Below are 20285 nucleotides of genomic sequence, written 5' to 3'. Positions count from 1 at the left end.
TAACAGGGATGTAAACAAATGTGCACAAAATTTGAGAGAAATAGGCTTTTTGTATGGAACATTTCTGGGATTTTTTAAATTTCAGGTCATGAAACATGGGACCAACATTGTACGTTGTGTTTATATTTTTGTTCAGTGTAAATTAATATCTAATCTCATAGCAGTTGAAATAAAATATAATACAAAACTCTGAGGTCTTATAAATAACTGGTGGCACTTGAGTAAAGATATCGATAGCTAAATGTTGCCATCTAGTGGTTCTGATTTAGTTGATTAACTACTGTACTGTTTGAGAGTACTAAAATCACAGTACACCCATTTGGTAATATAAATTATCACAATGACTCCATGTGCAACCCAACAAAACATGGTTTTTAGCTCACCACTTCATACTTTATTGTTAAATTTAAAAAAGCATTATCGATCATTCTGTTGGAGGATCAACAGAGCCAAGAATTAGAGAGCCAGGTAGGCTAGATTTAGCGGCTGTAAATCAGAGGTCAGACTCATGTGGCCCGGGTGGTTGTGGTGGCGGCTGTGGCAATGGTGCTGGCTCCACTCATGGCCATCTTCTTCAGCGTTCTGTTCAACTGCATGGCGAATAACACAAGTACAAACTGACTAAACATTTTACATTTTTACTGGAATAAACCAAATTCAATAGCAGATAGGAGCCTTTAACGTTCCTATTCTGTGACCTAAAAATATGTAATTAAATACAGAAGCAAATGTCTGCAATGTAACAGAAATACTATGATAAAGGTAAACAGACTGTTGCTACCTGGAAATTCTGCTGTAAAGTAATTTGAAAATGTATCATTTCTCACCTCCTCAAACTTGTGGATCTGTCTGATGAAGAAGTCTCCATAGCGGCGGGCCACCTTGGTGTCTGCGATGTGGATCATGTCCTGCAAGCACATAAGACAATGAATACAGGTTACTTCACTACATTATGTGCAAAGAGTTAATTCCATATTGACGGAGTTAATACATTAAACAGAAACAAAAACGAGGTGAGTGGGTTCTGTGTAACGACATCTCACACACACCTTGTCAATGTAGAAGTCGACCTCGGAGGCGGACTGGAATTCTCCGTCCAAGGCAGAGATGCCGCTGGTCCACACCAGGTTCTTCATCTTGTGTTTGAAGACCAGAAGCTGGATGCGAAACTCCTGCTCAGTCATGTCCAGGAACCCTGCCAGCTTGGCCACAGGCATGGTGGTGTAGAGCTTCAGGAAACTGTACAGCAGAGAAATGGAGCAGTGTGAGGTTAGATGGGGAAACCAAGGAACCATGTTAGAGAGCAATGCTAGAGAGCTGGGTCATGTTCAGTAGGGAGAAATACTTTGAAACGAAGTGAAACAGGGAGGTGCTGAACTTGACTGACTGTAGCAGCTCACCAGACTCTCAGAGATAACTCGTTACCTGCGGATGGTAGAGAGCTGGGCCTGTTGCTGCACCTCCTCAGCGAACACCTTGAGCTGCTGCTGGAAGGGCTCCTTGTGGTAGTTGGGGAGCACATTATCATAGTTGGGCACCACCGGGGACAGGAACTTGGGACAGGCAAAGCTGAAGAGCTCCTCAAACACCTGCAGGTCTCTGAGGTCACAAAGTCATGTCAGTCAAGTCTCAAACACCAACTATGGCCCAATTCAAAATTGAACTGTAGACCCTTACACCCTGTGGCAATCTGAGTGGATTTGACAGGTGCAAGTAAGCAATATGGTAATAGCTCCACCTCGCCCTCTCCAGGTGGAAGTTTCACTATATTGCTTAGACCATACAAATCCTGTCTGTCAGATCTCCACATAGGTCTTGGGCCTATAAATTCCTCTAGCCCCTAGTTCCCACAGTGTAGTAGTAAGTGTAGACTTTCTCTCGCTCACCCCTTCTGCATGCGAAGCATCTTGTCTCCATACTTCTCCCTGAGCTGGGTGTGGATGCTTTCGTCAATGCGCATGGGGTACATGGTCAGGGCTATTGCCAACAGCCCGTGCATCTGTTCGTTCTGCTTGCTGATCTGGAGGAGCAGGAAGAAGTGACTCAACCAATTACCAGGGTCGTCTTCATTTTTAAAAGTTTTCCATTATGTGCACTAATGAACGTCACCCAGTTCTGAGAGGGAGATGTTAATCATAATCAGTAATGTAGTTAGGCCCACTGACCAATATTCCCCTAAGAAAAATATATCACTGAGAACATTGTAAGTCTTTTGAGCAGAAACTTTAACATTGTGAGCATTCTGTGCAACTTCCTGTGTGCATTTACTTACATGGACGATGTACCCGCTTCCAGTTAATTTTAGACATTTGCCAAGTAAACTACTGAGGCTATTTGAGCCTATTAGGCCTATCAGTGGCCTACTAACAAAAACAAGGGATCAAATGCATCCCATAACATTTTCATATGGAAATAGCTATTGATTCCAGCCTATAGTGGCCTATATGGTGTTCAATGTTGGCTTATTCTATTAGAAGTAAAAACATTACGAAGGGTTTGACATGAACCTTTTCTGTTTAGTTGTCTGAAAGCTCAAGTCACATGTCTAAAAATAGAAAATGGTGTGTTAACACCATGGGCCTAATACGTGACTGGAAATTGAGTTTTATGATGCAAGAAAGCACTTTACAAAATAAAAAACATCATTATTATTACCATACACAGAATCAGAATGTAGGATATACCCTCTAACTATTAGCTTATTTTCAAATTCAAGCACGTCTCAAAATACCCCTTTAAGACAAAAACAAAGCTCTTTGCCAAACTTACTTTTTCAAAGAAAGTAATTGATGGAAGCAATCACTCGCCCATGGCTGAACAAAGAAATAGCTATAACATGGCAATAATTTGCTAACAATATCAACATCTGCGCGGGCTGGCATTTCTTCTGTGCGGCAGTCCTGAAGGTGCATGCGCACAAACATTGTCACTGACCATCTCATATTTATAGGTGGACCTCTGAAACATATTCCTGGTCCTCTGGATATAGAGTAGGATGTTGGCAAAGACACGGATGGCATCCTGGTACCTCCTCATCATCAGGTAGGCAAAGCCCACGTAGTAGTAGGTGGTGATCTGGCACTCAGGCACACGAGAGTACATACTCTAAGAGAGATTAAATATAAAGTAGAGGGCAGTGAGTGGGTTAGAGCAAACAGGGAATCAATTGGAGAGAGAAATATGGAGTAGAAATATGGATAGAGGTGACTCAACAGTTAAGGCCCATTCTTTAATTCGTAGGTCTGTCAATATCAGAGAGTGGGCATTTGGGGATAGATACGGAGACAGTACAGGTGCATCAAAGCTGGGACCCGAGACTGAAAAGCAGCATCTCCAGGGCATCAGACTGTTAAATAGTAACTACTAGCCGGCCTCAGACCAGTACCCTGCCCTGAACTTCGGTAACTTAGTAGCCGGCTACCACCCGGTACTCAACTCTGCACGCTAGAGACTGCTGCCCTATGTACATAGTCATTGAATACAAGTCGCTTTAATAATGTTTACAGCTCGGGGATATGATCCAGAAACCTTTCGGTTACTGGCCCAACGCTCTAACCACTTGGCCAAAAATTTTTTAGATGAAAAGCAGATTAATTAAACTGTTGCCGGAGGGGGAAAAAAATGTTTAAGAATGCTTTTTATTAATTGATGAAATACCAGTTGATGGAAAACACATTTGACAGTCATGCTTATCAGTCTATAGATGAATTTGCATATTTAATTTAATTTAGGGGGGAATTACATTGTTCCGTGTGTATCTTTGTTAGCTTTTTGATAAATAAGATGCATGATGACTATCAGACACGCACAGCATACAGAGCCTATTTTGACTTCTCAACTGGTAATTGAAGTGTGCCTCACACCACTTTACAATGTGAGCTGGAGGCTGTATGCACTTAAAAAAACTTACTTTATTTGAAACGTGAATGTCTTATTTCATATTATGAGGCATGTCTTACCTTGCTTCAAAGTAGCCTATAGGCAAAATCTGACCACAGAAATGTGGAGGCAAATATTTTAAAAAGACTTAATCGGCAGCATGTGAGTTTCAAGTTAGGGGAAGATTACAATTTATCCTACCATTTCTACCGTTCTGCATTCCAGTTATGATTTTTATATGCACGTTTTCATGGAACAGCACGGTTTCATGAATGATTTCAATAACATGTTCATTTCTCAAAATCATTGCCAGGTGGTTAATCATAAAAATCTCAATTAGAATTATAAATATCTAAAAGTCAAGTCAACTATTTCAAGATTACCAGCCTCTGCCATATAGACACATTGATATACCGTGATCCATTGGTGCTAAATAAATGAGCGCATGGAACTCATAGACTATAGGCCAATGCAGTAGTACACCTATAGCTCTTTCACAGAGCGGTTATTATCGAGGGGGAGCTTTGTTGGAACGATTTTTTAAATAGTGTACTGTGAAGAACTAAAGTTTTAATATATCATTCGCAATAGATGTTTAAAAAACCCTTTCCTACATTTCCCTGCAATTGGTCAGATACTTATGCGTGCTCAGAGAAACAAGCCATCTCATTGCTCACATGGAGCACACCAAACAAGACAAAATTTAAAAAGTACACAAATCTTTATGGTTATGAAATAAACCAAAACGTATTTCTCACAACTGCAGCAGGTTGTGAACTCTGAAAACAAGATTTCCACTCCGAGAATGAGAACGGTAAATTACTTGTAATTAATACATATATTAAGAGCAGTTTATGTAAGTAAATTATGTGGATTAACAGTACATTTACTACTGGTGACATACAGTATGTAATGGGGAATAGATTTGTATGTATTTATCAAGGACAAACACAATTCACACAATGAATGCGCAAGAAACGGCGGGACACAGCTGAGCCATTCTGGAGAAAGACTCACCGATAGTCAAGCACCATAGCCCTTCGTCTTGTCTAAACATTTTAAATTATACCCAAGACATTATCTTCACACATATTTTAGATGCTTTTCACTGACACCCACAACTCAATAATTCAGGCTTTTCAAATAAGCGTAGGCTTACGAGCTTGTGATTTTAAACAATCCACAGAAATGTTATTTAATTAGATAATGAACCTCTATTCCTCTGTGGCTAAGTCATGCTTTCTTTCTGGTGAAGTATTTAGAATAATTTTATTTATTTCTGTGTAAACAGGAGTAATTATATAATTTTGGCAAATGTATTTCCATGTACTTCTCTATTGGACCCACAGCCATGCCATTTATGTCCTGTTATATTTGTTTTCATATCAACTTTCTTTCTTTGTCCAGAATCCAAAGGCACAATCCTAGTCTTATTAGCAACCCATCCTAGTTGTTGCATCTTTAGATATCCCCCTCTAAGATTTTAACGGAGATTTTCACCACAGTCACATATGGAACTGCTATCAGGTGCACTGTTTAGAATGCCGTTTTCTCATGTGCACTGTTTTAGAAAGGTGTTCATCCGCGAATTGTATTTTGACAAATGTTAGAACATGTTTTATTGACTGTTTCATTACATGAGCTGCCTGTTCTGTTAAAATGCATTACCATATTCTAAATGTGATTTGTGTCATTCTGAGCACCGAGGGTGGACACCCTAATGGGTGCATATGGGTCCGGACAATTAAAACCTTCCCGGTCACATTATCCAGCGCCACATTTTCCAAACAGAAACCCTAGATATGTATATATCTGTATTCTAGTTAAGGCTCATCCTATATAAATTACTGCTGTGCACACCTTTTCGATTCATATACTGTCCATAACACACACCATCATATACATATATTCCGAACCCTAACATAGCTCGTTCTAATATTCCTATATTCCTTTCCTATTGTTAGATATTACTGCACTGTTGGAGCTAGGAACGTAAGCATTTCACTACACCCATTATAACATCTGTATAATATGTGTACCTGACTAATACATTTGCTTTGATTTGGAGATGCATCTTCAGCTGTACTGTACGAACATCGACAGTACTACTATACAGTGGCCAGTGTACCTTCTTGTTGAGCTCGATGTTCTCCAGGACTTTGATGGCCTGGTAGTAGTCCCCGAGCAGAGAATGTAGCCTCAGCAGCCCCACCAGGCTGAAGTACCCCAGCATCTTATATAGGGAATGACGGCCATACTCGCCAGCCACACTCTCTGGATCGCCTGCGACACAAAACACAACCTGTTAGAGCTGTCGCACAGGAACCATGGACTGCATCAACCATTCAGTATTGATCACTGAGAAGAATGTGGTGTAAGAAAATGTCAAAATATTTTGCTACAAATTATATATTGTTATGTCATAATATATTACTACAAACAATATATTGTTACAACAATAAGCAACAATATATCAATGCATATACAATGCATCTACAGCTGTAACTTCTTTACCTCCACTGGTATAGACCTCCAGCTGGCGGTTGATGTTGCTCTTGTCCACCAGCGAGTGGAGCACATTTAGAACGCTGTGGACATTCCAGATCTTGGGGTTGTTCCTCAGGAACTCAATCTCCTCCTCAGACTTCTTGGCTGTCTTGCAGCGATACTGGCTGAACGACTGGAACTGGTTGGGGAAGAAGAGTGAACTTGTTATTCAAATGCAGTCACAATTCCATGTGTCATAGCAGCTTCAAGACAGAGGGGTACCAAATGAATGCCATAGATTTAAAAAAATTGCCAGAAAAGTACACTACTGTCCACAAGTTTGGGGTCACTACGAAATGTACTTGTTTTTGAAAGAAAAGCAAAAATGTTGGTCCATTAAAATAACATCAAATTGCTCAGAAATAGTGTAGAAATGGTTAATGTTGTAAGTGACTATTGTAGCTGAAAACAGCAGATTTTTTATGGAATATCTACATAGGTGTACAGAGGCCCATTCTCAGCAACCATCACTCCGGTGTCCACATTGTGTTAGCTAATCCAAATTTGATTTTAAAAGGCTAATTGATCATTAGAAAACCTTTTTCCAGTTATGTAAGCACAGCTGGAAACTGATTAAATAAGCAATAAAACTGGCCTTCTTTAGACTAGTTGAGAATCTGGAGCATCAGCAATTGTGGGTTCGATAACAGGCTCAAAATGTGTTGTGCGGGTACTGTTTTATGAAACTGCCAGGTGAGGACTTGCGATGCGTTTGTTTCTCAAACTAGACACTAATGTACTTGTCCTCTTGCTTAGTTGTGCACCGGGGCCTCCCACTCTTTCTATTCTGGTTAGAGCCAGTTTGCGCTGTTCTGTGAAGGGAGTAGCACACAGCATTGTACGAGATCTTCAGTTTATTCTTGTTCTGAGAAATGAAGGCTATTCCATGCGAGGAATTGCCAAGAAACTGATGAGTTTCCGAAGAAAGTGCTTTGTTTCTGGCCATTTTGGGCCTGTAATCGAACCTACAAATGCTCCAGATACTCAACTAGTCAGAAGGCCTGTTTTATTGCTTCTATAATCAGAACAGTTTCCAGCTGTGCTAACACAATTGCAAAAGGGTTTTCTAATGATCAATTAGCCTTTTAAAATGATAAACTTGGAGTAGCTAACACAATGTGCCATTGGAACAGGCGTGATGGTTACTAACAACGGGACACTGTACACCTATGTAGATTTTCCATAAAAATCTGCCATTTCCAGCTACAATAGTCATTTACAACATTAACATCTACACTGTATTTCCGATCAATTTGATGTTGTTTTAATGGACAAAAAATAGCCTTTTCTCAAAAGAAATTACATTTCTACGTGACCCTAAACTTTTGAATGGTAGTGTACATTTTGAAGCTGAAAAACGAATACACATGCAACATACCAAACGATGTTAATTTACCTGATAAATGAATTCATCAATAATGTCCCAGAGCCACTGGTTGGGTAGCTCCAAGGGGGCGGGTCCATCTGCATCTATATAGAACAATATATACCTTCTTATTGAGGCATTGAAAACGTCCAATGTAACACAGTGTATTATGAAAATATATTAAGACAACAAATATTTAGTACTCAAACTTACTTAGAATGTAGTTGAAGAGGTTGCAGTAATTGTAGTAAGACTCAAATCTCTGGTCGAGAGTGGGTCCTCCCTAATGGTCAAAGAACACAAAAGCATTATTTAAGTAAAGTCTTCCAAGTAGTGACATTATTATAGTTCTGTGCACTGTAAGTCCATTGGATTAAATCCATCCAGGACAGGATATGTAAGATTTATATTTTAAGGCTGATTAAACAATGGTTCTGTGGCAGGATAGATACTCACACTGACTTTAGCATAGATGTGTCTGTAGTACAACTCCTTATACAGGATCAGGAACACAGCATCTGAATGGACCAACAGCAAAAGTGAGCAAGCGCAACAAGATAGACTGGCACAACATTCATTGCCTTCTTCGCTTGTTGGCATTTATTGTAATGAATCTTGGCCTGGAGGCAGCTCTGCAGTGGTCAACAGCTGGCACAAATCATAAAATCTGATTTTAACCCTAACCACACTTTAAACCCTAATGCATAACCCTAAATTAAAACCAAATAACAAATTTTTACAATACAGACCATTTTGAGTGCAGCTGGCCCATTGAGCAGAAATGGCTTTTTCCGCTTCCAAGGCAAGACTCATGACAAACATTAACCTATGCATTCTTCCCACTTCATTGTCAATGGAAAACAGCATGAATACATGAATACTCTACAGAGGTGGCAATCTAGTTTGTGAACCACAGTCTCCACTTTAAAAGCAAACAGCTCTAAAGAAAAAAGAGAACACCCTAATGGACACTAGACATCCTGTTTAAAGTTTAAACTCCTACCATTAGGTCCACATTTCTCTGCCCAATGTTGCCAAAACAACAAATAAAGACATTCACTCATGCTGCTAAAGCATTTTTTTTTTTTAAGATGCATGTTACTACTGCACGCCACACTACAATAACTTCAAATTTTGTTCATTCCAGCAACTTTGTCCAATAAATGTGTGGTCCACGTTATTTTGTGTCACACTTCTTGTGTGATGTCTTTTTGGATATGATGCTGCTGCAAAACCAATTAACCCGGAGAGATAATAATGTCTTCTACTTAATACTACTAACTACCACCACTCGTGTCCACGATCATCTGAACGGGCTTGTGCCCAAACTGGAAGGAGAAACGGCAGTAGACTGGCGCACTCACCGTTTCCAACGAGGGAAGCGATGGCCTCAGCCTCTGGCCAGGGAGATGTTTTGAAGAAGCGGTCAGTCAGCTTGTTCCAACTAAGGAGAGAGGGAAAAATGTGTAAAATTACAACTTTAAACTTAAGTGGTTTAAAATGACAGACCCCACTTAGTTGATTGAGAACTTTTTTGGGCCGAGCAATAGTATATATACACACACACACAACACGCGAGATGGCCGCAGGGTGGTCACAGCACAAGGGGAGTGTGGCTAAAAATAAACGTCTCTCTCCAGAATGCACTCTCCTGGAAGTTGGAAATATGAGGTTTGTAGTTATTCCAAGTCTTTGCCTATCCAATATACAGCGGAAAATTTGGTCTGATTGCACTTCCTAAGGCTTCCACTAGATGTCAACAGACTTTAGGACATTGTTTCAGGCTTCTACTGTGAAGGGAGAGAGAATGAGCGCTGTTTGAGTCAGGTGTCTGGAAGAAAAGGCATGAGCTCAGTCTCACGCTCACCCGTGAGAGTTAGCTGCGTTCCTTTTCTTTTCTAAAGACAAAGGAATTGTCCGGTTGGAATATTATCGAAGATTTATGATAAAAACAGACTAAAGATTGATTCTATACATCGTTTGACATAGTTCCATTACAGTTCGTAGAAACGTCGTCTGAACTAAGTGCGTGACCCTTGTGAATTTCTGAACTAAACGCGAACAAAAAGGATGTATTTGGACATAAATGGACTGTATCGAACAAAACAAACATTTGTGCAACTGGGAATCCTTGGAGTGCATTCTGATGAAGATCATCAAAGGTAAGTGAATAGTTATGCTATTTCTGACTTCTGTTGACTCCACAACATGGTGGGTATCTGTATGGCTTGTTTTGGTCTCTGATCGCTATACTCAGATTATTGCATGGTGTGCTTTTTCTGTAAAGTTTTTTTGAAATCTGACACAGCGGTTGCATTAACCTGTTGCGACTCTAGGGGCAATATTTTCATTTTTGGATAAAAAAAATGTTCGTTTTAAACAAGATATTTTGTCACGAAAAGATGCTCGACTATTTGGATAGAAAACACTCTGAAGTTTCCAAAACTGCAAAGATATTGTCTGTGAGTGCAACAGAACTGATGTTACAGGCGAAACCTAGATAAAAATCCAATCAGGAAGTGCCACATTTTTTGAAATCGCTTCATGCCAATGACTCCTTATATGGCTTTGAATGGAGCTACGAATGAGCTTACGTTTTCTACGTATTCCCCAAAGTGTCTACAGCATTGTGACGTCTTTTTACGCATTTATGTTGAAGAATAGCCGTAAGGGACCACATTGAGCAAGTGGTCACATGATGGCTCCCGCAGAAAATCTTGCGTAAAGAACTGAGGTAGCCATTTTTCCAATCGCTTCTTATGAGAAACCAATTGTCTCGACAGATATATTATCGAATAGATAAGTGAAAAACACCTTGAGGGTGGATTCTAAACAACGTTTGCCATGTTTCTGTCGATATTATGGAGCTAATTTGGAAAGAAAGTGTTGTAGTGACCGCATTTTCCGGTCGATTTCTCAGCCAAACGTGAATAACAAACGGGAGCTATTTCGCCTACAAAAAGAATCTTTTTGGAAAAAAAGGTATCTATGCTATCTAACTAGGAGTCTCCTGAGTGAAAACATCCAAAGTTCTTCAAAGGTAAATGATTTAATTTGATTGCTTTTCCTATTTTTGTGAAAATGTTGCCTGCTGCCAGCAGAGCCTAGCATAGCATTATGCCATGATAAACTTACACAAATGCTTGTCTAGCGTTGGCTGTAAAGCATATTTGGAAATCTGAGATGACAGTGTGATTAACAAAAGGCTAAGCTGTGTCTCAATATATTTCAGTTGTAATTTTCATGAATAGGAAGGTTTTCTAGGAAGAGTTATGTCCGCTGCGTTATGCTAATTAGTTTGAGGCTATGATTACGCTCCCGGATCCAGGTTTGAGAGTCAAAAGAAGTTAAAGGAGAAATATATCTATAAATCCATGCATAACACTTGTCTTTTACCAATGTTAATTATGAGTATTTCTGTAAATTGACGTGGCTGTCTGCAAAATCACCGGATGTTTTGGAAGCAAAACATAACGCGCCAATGTAAAACTGAGATTTTGGGATATAAATATGAACTTTATCGAACAAAACATACATGTAGTGTGTAACATGAAGTCCTAGGAGTGTCATCTGATGATGATCAAAGGTTAGTGATTACAGAAGAGTGGCCAGAAAAAAGACATTGCTTAACCTCTGAGCACGGAACCCGGTAGCGGGCTGAAATTCCACAACATACGGTGATCGCTACATTAATAGTCATATTAAACATTCATGAAAATACAATTGTCTCACATGTATAGAAAGCCTAGAATCTTGCTAATCCAATTGCGTTGATAGATTTAAAAAAGGATTTACTGCGATGCGATTATCTGAGGATAGAGGACCATAAAAAACAACAATTTCAACCAGCACATGCGTAACAAAATCACATACTGCATTAAAATAAAAAATGTACCTTTGACGATCTGCGTCCGTTTGCAATCCCAATGCTCATTGTTACACAATGAATGATCTTTTGTTTGATAAAATCAGTTTTTATAGCCTAACACAAAACATTTTGTGAACCGCTTGTGTCGTGAATTCCGTCTCATTCCATTTTCGACGACACATTCCAGGTAAATAACCCACACCGAACAGAACGTGACTTTTCCAGTCATGTTTGGTTTCATTGCAATCAACTGGTTTGTTTGTAACACAACCAAACCTGATGGGCCATTTCGCGGGACGTATTGACTGAAAGAAACCAATTTGAAGACAAGTAATGACCTCACTGTGCACCAATGATTTGCCCGCTGTTTTGTTGATTGACTGAATTTTAACCCAATGACCACTGATCGTCTTGAAATCTAGCTGGGTAGATAGCCAATGAGCTGAGCTAAACGGCAGTATGAAATGGTTGTGTTGGAAGACCAACCCATGTCGTAAACTCCAGCGTAAAGCGAGTCATTTGCTATTGAAGTTCTATTCCGGAAGGAGCTACGCATTTTACGCACAGCGTTGTTTTGGTAAACGCGCAGATACAGCTGTTTATATATCAATCAGTATGGCGACTAAGTCAGGGAAAGCTAAATCTAAGTCTAGATATACAGATGTACACACAATTTTAGAAGCAATTGATCGGAAAAGTGAGACAGATTGTTGAAGGAGGATTAATTTAGCGATTCCCAAGTAGAGGAATATTTTTGGAATGAAGAGGACACCGTTGTAGCCACTGTGCATATCTGTGCATCTGTAACGTGCCTGCAAAAGAGGAACAATGTCACCGTTTTGGACTGGTAAATTCTTCTCATGCTAATGCCCTTGTTTGAAATTAATAATATAAAATATTATTTGTGATTTTTTTTTTACATCTTAGTAGCAATATATAAACATGTAATGTCATGAAATGTGAGATGCGTGTGTCTGCCTCCCCACCCCACCCCTAAATGAAATAGCTTTTTGAGGCTGTTGAGGGGAGGGCAGACCCACAACAATTGCCAAAGTGAAATGGAGACAGTAGATCTAGCTGAAATGTCATAATATAAAAGAGACAGTAGATGTAGTAGGATTAAAATAATATATTCAACCTTATTTTCCCTGTACTCTATATATACCGTAATGTCTGGACTATTAAGCGCACCTGAATATAAGCCGCACGCACTGAATAAAATTTTAAAAAGTATTTTGTACATAAATAAGCCGCACATGTCTATAAGCCGCAGATGTTTACCGGTACATTGAAACAAATTAACTTTACACAGCCTTTAAACAAAACACGGCTTGTAACAAAAATAAATAGGCTTTTAACCTTGTGACTAGGGGGCAGTATTTTCATTTTTGGAAAAATAACGTTCCCATAGGAGATGGGATATTTTGTCAGGACAAGATGCTAGAATATGCATATAATTGACAGCTTAGGATAGAAAACACTAAAGTTTCCAAAATTGTAAAAATATTGTCTGTGAGTATAATAGAACTGATATTGCAGGCGAAAGCCTGAGAAAAATCCAATCCGGAAGTGCCTCATGTTTTGAAAGCACTTGCGTTCCAATGCGTCGCTATTGAGCAGTGAATGGGCCTATCAACCAGATTCCTTTTTCTCTGTATTCCCCAAGGTGTCTACAGCATTGTTTGTTGAACAACACCCGTAAGCGGCTACATTGCGCAAGTGGTCACCTGATGCTCTCAGAGTGATTCTCACTCTGTATGCCATTCATGCATTAGACCTTCCGTCATCCATCCTTTGACGGATGATTCGCCTTTCCTGTTGACAGTCCGAGTGAAAGGCAGGTCAAACATCAGAGGAACCTCATCCATATTTATGATATCGTGGAATGCTCCGCTATCTTTGCATCGGTGAATTTGCGGAAGTTTGAAAGTTTTTCCTCGTAGTCGGGAGGGAGCTGCTGACACAGACTCTTCCGTAACACTGATGGACAGGCCTTTACGTATCATAAATCTTAGACACCACGATGGTCCACCTCTAAAATCCTCAAACTTCATTGCGGTGGCGATTGTTTTGGCTTTCAGTCGGATCTGCACAGTTGAAACACCTCGGCCGTCTGCTCTGTGTGTTGACCCAGTCTTCAAGCTAATTTTCTAGTTCGGGCCATCTGCTTTTCTTCCCTCAAAGCTTTTGTTGTCTTTTTGCACTGAGTCATTTCCTCACGCTGCTGTTTCCAACGTCTTATCATTGACTCACATTAAGGCCAAGCTCCCGTGCAGCAGCTCCATTTCCAACAGCCAGATCGCTCGCCTTCAACTTGAAAGCTGCATCATATGCATTTCTCCGTGTCTGCCATGATGAGGGTGACAAAATGACTAGCGTAATCAGAATGATGGGAAGTTTGAGCGCGCTCGACATTATGTGACAGTGCTCAGTTTTTTGGCGGCATGAATCTTGTGAAAGCGGGAAAAATCCATAAATTAGCCGCGTCATTGTATAAGCCGCGAGGTTCAAAGCGTGGGAAAAAAGTAGTGGCTTATAGTCCGGAAATTACGGTACATCTGTTTATTATACCTCAGCAGCACAATATTGTTTAGAGCTTTGGCAAAGTGGGTGATGTTATTATCCTTCCTGTTTGGCCCTGTCCGGGGGTCTCATCGGATGGGGCCAAAGTGTCTCCTGACCCCTCCTGTCTCAGCCTCCAGTATTTATGCTGCAGTAGTTTATGTATCGGGGGGCGAGGATCAGTTTGATATTAATGAATTTATTTGCAAATTATGGTGGGAAATAAGTATTTGGTCAATAACAAAAGTTTCTCAATACTTTGTTATATACCTTTTGTTGGCAATGACAGAGGTCAAACTTTTTCTGTAAGTCTTCACAAGGTTTTCACACACTGTTGCTGTTATTTTGGCCGATTCCTCCATGCAGATCTCCTCTAGAGCAGTGATGTTTTGGGGCTGTTGCTGGGCAACACAGACTTTCAACTCCCTCAAAAAAAATTCTATGGGGTTGATTTCTGGAGACTGGTTAGGCCACTCCAGGACCTTGAAATGCTTCTTACGAAGCGGAGGACAGAGGAGCCTCTTAAAGAAGAAGTTACAGGTCTGTGAGAGCCAGAAATCTTGCTTGTTTGTAGGCTTTTGTTTTAAATGAGAATTGCATTGAATTGCCTCTAAATGTACATTTAAAAGTATCCCATACAATAAGAGAATGTGGTACCCATGATGTGTAGAAAGTGAATTCTGAATTATTTTGTCTTAGTTAACCTGTCTGGCCCACCCGGGACGCAACCGCACCCCCTGCCAACAATAAATGCAAATGCGCTACGCCAAATGCTAATAGCACTCGTTAAAACTCAAACGTTCATTAAAATTCACATGCAGGGTACCCAATTCAAGCTACACTCGTTGTGAATCTAGCCAACGAGTCAGATTTATAAAATGCTTTTCGGTGAAAGCATGAGTCGCTATTATCTGATAGCAGGCAACACGCCGAAATACCAGAAGGGGACGTAAACAAAGGAATTAGCGTAGCCGGCGCTACACAAAACGCAGAAATAAAATATAAAACATTCATTACCTTTGACGAGATTCTTTGTTGGCACTCCTATATGTCCCATAAACATCACAATTGGGTCTTTTTTTTCGATTAAATAGGTCCTTGTGTACCCAAAATGTCCATTTATGAAGACCATCAGATCCAGGAAAAACACATTTTTTAAATGCAACGTTATTTTTTTAAATTAAAAAAAAGTTGCCTATAAACTTTGACAAAACACTTCAAACTACTTCTGTAATCCAACTATAGGTATTACTAAACGTTAATAAACGATCAAATTGATCACGGAGCGATCTGTATTCAATAGGCACAAGTTTGGGAAACGACGTCAACTTTTCCGGTTCCATTGTTTACAGCTGTGGACTTGACAACCGGATGTGGCTATTACTCAGATGACCAACGATTTAGTTGAATCGAAATCACAACACTGGCGACATCGTGTGGAAGCTATAGGAACTGTATTCTCAGCCTTAAGTATTTTTCCTTCCAATAGACAATACATGGACTGGCGGATTGATTTTTTCTCTGTCGATTTAGTGACCAGGTTTTCTGGCGATTTTGACCACGGACCTCGTTCTGTTATAGTCAGACACCATTGAACCAGTTCTAGAAACTTCAGAGTGTTTTCTATGCACACATACTAATCATATGCATATACTATATTCCTGGCATGAGTAGCAGGACATTGAAATGTTGCGCGATTTTTAACAGAATGTTGAAAAAAGTAGCCCGATCTCTAAGTTAAGAACAAATTGTCAACCAGCAGGCTTTGATTAATTTTAAAATATCCCCGTCCAAGTGGAAATTCTTTAAGAGTTATATGGAGGCCAATTAGATGGTGGGCCGATCATATTCGATCCCATCATACTTTAACTTGATGGATGCAAGAATGAGACCTGGAAGTAATCGCGACGGCTAGCTTGATTGAGCCTCCTCCATGTATATGTTACTAGGTCAGGGTTTTTCAGGCTCCATATACCCACTAGTTCTAAAGTATTTATGAAATTCATAATCTCCTTAAGTGCATGAGGTTGATGGTTTGTAGTGTGATTTCCTTTACGATCCATTGTGGCACTTAAAACCATATTATAATCTCCCATCATAATAACAGATTAATTTGCTGCTTGTGAGCCCAATAGATTAATTAGATACATTTTCAAAGCAGTGTGGATCATTATTATTTGCCCCGATAGCTTAATTAGCCAGATCTGTTTTTTATCCAATAGCATATTTTAAAGGATCCATTTTTTATTTTAAATCACCCCTTTTGAGTTTCTTTGCCCATGAGAAAAAAATATATATATTTCCTAGATATATTACTTTAGCCAGGTAAAAAAAAAATGTTTTTTTTTAATGAATGCTAAGCAATTACAATTTAACTGGTTACACACTTATTTCCCGCTTACAATAATGATACCACAACCAATGTTGGTCAACTTAACATTAAAAAGCCCCATGATGATTAAGTGTCCATATTGCTGTACTATAATATTTGCACTGTTAAGCATACTGTAGCTGCAACTGTGTAAACCTCGGATTGTCCTAATCTTCCACCCACTTAAACCTCCCCCCATATATACAGTGCATTCGTGGAGTATTCAGACCCGTTGACTTTTTCCACATTTAGTTACGTTACAGCCTTATTCTAAAATGGATGTAAAAAAAATAAATAAGAAACATAACGACAAAGCAAAAAAACAAAAAAGGTTTTTAGAAATTTAAGCAAATAAATAACAGAAATAACTTATGTAAAAAGGTTTCAGGCCCTTTGCTATGACTCAAAATTGAACTCAGGTGCATCCTGTTTCCATTGATCATCTTTGAGATGTTTCTACAACTAGATTTGAGTCCAATCAAGTGGTAAATTCAATTGATTGGACATGACTTGGAAAGGCACACCTCTCTATATAAAGGTCCTACAGTTGACAATGCATGTCAGAGCAAAAACCAAGGAAGGAAGGAATTGAAGGAATTGTCTGTAGATCTCTAAGACAGGATTGTGTCGAGGCACAGATCTGGGGAAGGGTACCAAAACTTCTCTGCAGCATTTAAGGTTCCAAAGACAACTGTGTCCATCATTCTTCAATGGAAGATCAAGTTGTAGAAACATCTGAAGGATAATCAATAGAAGCAGGATGCACCTGAGCTCAATTTCAAGTCTCATAGCAAAGGGCCTGAATACTAATGTAAATAAGGTATGTTAAATTCGCTAACGTTTCTAAAAACCTGTTTTTGCTTTGTAAATATGGAGTATTGTGTGTAGAATGAGGCAATTTTTACGTAACATAAGTTAAGGGCTCTGAAATTTCAGAATACACTGTATATCACTAATACATTTACCATTAATTCCAATTCTATCAAATCTACAATGTTTGTTTGGTTACAGTCATTTCTGTTAATGCATTCAACATATCATTCCTGTCTTTTACCATTCTCATTGTCAGAGTGGACACATTGTTTGCTGAGTCCACAACCTATGCTACAATTGAGAAACGAGTTTTGGTTTATTTCCTTAATATAATAATAATATATTTATATAATAATAATATATATATTTCCTTCCATTTACAACTTGTCAATTTAGTCATTGTCTTTTGTTTGGAGCTCTCCTGTCAATGTTGAGTAAGGATGCGCACCCGATTATGCAAAGTCGGCCTGCACGCCAATGTAGGCATAGAAATGTGCCCATTTAGGGAACTGATAGCATTTGACTGGCTTAACACCACCACCAATGAGCTGTGGAGCTTCTCAAAGTAATGTTTTCACCTTAAACAGCAAGCCAACAAAGTATGTTTTATATCCATTGAGAAGGACAATAGTTCCTCAATGTATTTTAAAAATCTCCCTTTTGTTAACCACACGGCATGAAAGGGAAAAATTTAACACCTACCTGATTACTTCTTATCCCTTGCACAAATAACCAACAGCTGTGTCTGTCCCAAGCTCATTGGTGTGGGAAACTGAAGGCCCACAATATGTTATACAATGTTGCAAGTTTGCTAGCGCGAGCTTAGACCGGATTCAAGTTAGTTGATATGTTTCAAGTTTGTTGCAGACAGACCAGTTGTAGCCATAGTAATTTTTTTATAAGAAATTTATTTTTTAATCAGGATATTTTCTACCTGCAGGCTGCAATGTTTGTATTCGTTAGCTTCATAGGCTATTTTTACATAGTTGGCAAGCATAAGAAGTTACTTTTTAGGATTGTATCATTCATTTAAACCTGGATGGATTTTTGATTACGGTAAGGTTTCTTTCTTCTGGTTATCCTGATCTCTGGCTCCCTCGAGTCATTTGTGTCTTATTTCAACATAAGTTCCCTTAAAAGCATCAGAATACATTTATAGTTGATTTTATTAAAACAGAATGTGTCTATTTGGAAAATAATACAAAATTTAGACCCATCAGATTTATTTTGTCAAGGAATGAATGTATTAATGTTACGATAATGTTACGATAACTATAGAAAAGACAGTACCTGTTCTCGTAAACATCTTGGATTTCGTAGATCTTCTGCTCAATGCTCTCGCTCGACACACGGTTGGCCTGCAGCTCATACACCTTCTGGTCGATGAGGTCTGAGATGGTCTTGTGGAAGTACTGCAGGAAGTTCTTGATCACCTCTGGGATGACGTGGTAGGTCTGCTGCTCGTACTGGCGCTCGTAGGCCAGGTCAGCTTTAGGGTCACCTGCAAGAAGATTGAGGAATGGTGAGGTTCTTGAGGAATAGTGTTGCACTGAAACGATAATGGTGGGATATGTGCAATAAGTTTCTACCATAGAATCATTGATGTGATTATTTTTTTGGTGTCTACTTTGTGGTACAATTAACTGATGGAGCGAGGCGTATGCAGTGACTACACACCAAACACATGCCTGACATTTGAGTGTAGTTTATGCACTCATATCTAGACAAAACTACACTCACCAGTATGGAGATAATCATCATTTGTGTAGGAATAAGGGTCATACTGTGGAGAGATGGAAAAGTATGTCAATTAAAATCAACGTGACATATGTTGAGACTTTCCTCTTTAACTAACAGTCAAAGTCCAAATCCTAGTTGGTGAAACCAGGGTAATTAAAATGTCAACATATTTAGCTAGTTAACTAATTACGGCCCAACGTTTCGGGTTTTTTCTTCTGAAAGCTATTCAATGTGATAACAGCAAATATGTGTATCTGTTTGGGTTTTTTTATCACTCAGAAGCCAGACGGACATTACTCCCCCATGAGTTAACGTTAGCTACGCGTTGCGTAGGCAAGGTAAAATAGGTGGTTTTCGCCAACTGGATGACTGGCTAACTAGCTAATTCATAACAAACACTAATAAGCAACAATTGTTTGTGAGTATGTGAAAAAAATATAATCAAATCAACCGCCTAGCTAACTTGGGTAGCTATGCCGCTAACTATAGTTAGCTAGTTAATGTGGCGTCCTCTACTTCGTAATGAGCCGGTGAGGATAGCCAACATTAGGTTACCGCGCTATAACCTAAAATAAACTGTAGAACATAATATGGGTATGTACTTCTTCGGTTTCTTCGGTTTGGTACGACATGTTACGATATTTCCAATCTCGTACAAAAGTGTGTGCTTAACAAAACCACGCAGCTAGCGGGGAAAGGAACCGGAAATGGATTTGCAACTAGAACAAATAGTAGACAGCAGCATGCTGGGATTGTGGCGGAATGAAATTAGGATCAGATGAGCTACTAGCGTGGAATCGATTGACCGTATTTAAGTGATAATGCCGGAGAAGCCAGTGTTTTGTTTTGTTGGATATATTGGCACGGGGGTTGTTATGCCCGAAAATAAGTTAAAATCAAATTGTATTGGTCACATACACATGGTTAGCATATGTTATTGTGAGTGTAGCGAAATGCTTGTGCTTCGAGTTCTGACAGTGCAGCAACATCTAACATGTCATCTAACAATTCCACAACAACTGCCTAATAACCACAAATCTAAGTAAAGGAATAGAATAAGAATATATAAATATATGGATGAGCAATGACAGAGCAGCATTGGCAAGATGCAATAGATGGTATAAAATATACATATGAGA

General features: G+C 39.2%; 1 protein-coding gene across 2 annotated transcripts; it reads right to left on the bottom strand.

The window, feature by feature from the left end:
* Positions 1–351: 351 nt before the first annotated feature.
* LOC135504721 (eukaryotic translation initiation factor 3 subunit L-like) lies at positions 352–19858 on the bottom strand. Of its 2 annotated transcripts, none has more exons than XM_064923531.1 (15): positions 19749–19858; positions 19147–19189; positions 18697–18907; positions 9157–9236; positions 8249–8310; positions 8006–8075; positions 7823–7896; positions 6394–6565; positions 6008–6162; positions 2935–3105; positions 1887–2020; positions 1426–1599; positions 1050–1239; positions 828–908; positions 352–590 (listed from the first exon to the last, which is right to left on the bottom strand). In XM_064923531.1, the coding sequence occupies exons 1-15, from the start codon at positions 19776–19778 to the stop codon at positions 507–509; spliced, it is 1731 nt and encodes a 576-aa protein (XP_064779603.1). In that variant the 5' UTR covers positions 19779–19858; the 3' UTR covers positions 352–506. The 2 variants fall into 2 exon arrangements, with proteins under 2 accessions (XP_064779603.1, XP_064779604.1); XM_064923532.1 differs by having other exon boundaries at positions 8255–8310.
* Between the last annotated feature and the right edge of the window lie 427 nt (positions 19859–20285).

Source organism: Oncorhynchus masou, chromosome 18, assembly GCF_036934945.1.
Source record: "Oncorhynchus masou masou isolate Uvic2021 chromosome 18, UVic_Omas_1.1, whole genome shotgun sequence".
NCBI classification, from domain to species: domain Eukaryota; kingdom Metazoa; phylum Chordata; class Actinopteri; order Salmoniformes; family Salmonidae; genus Oncorhynchus; species Oncorhynchus masou.
This window is presented reverse-complemented; position numbering and strand designations above follow the sequence as displayed.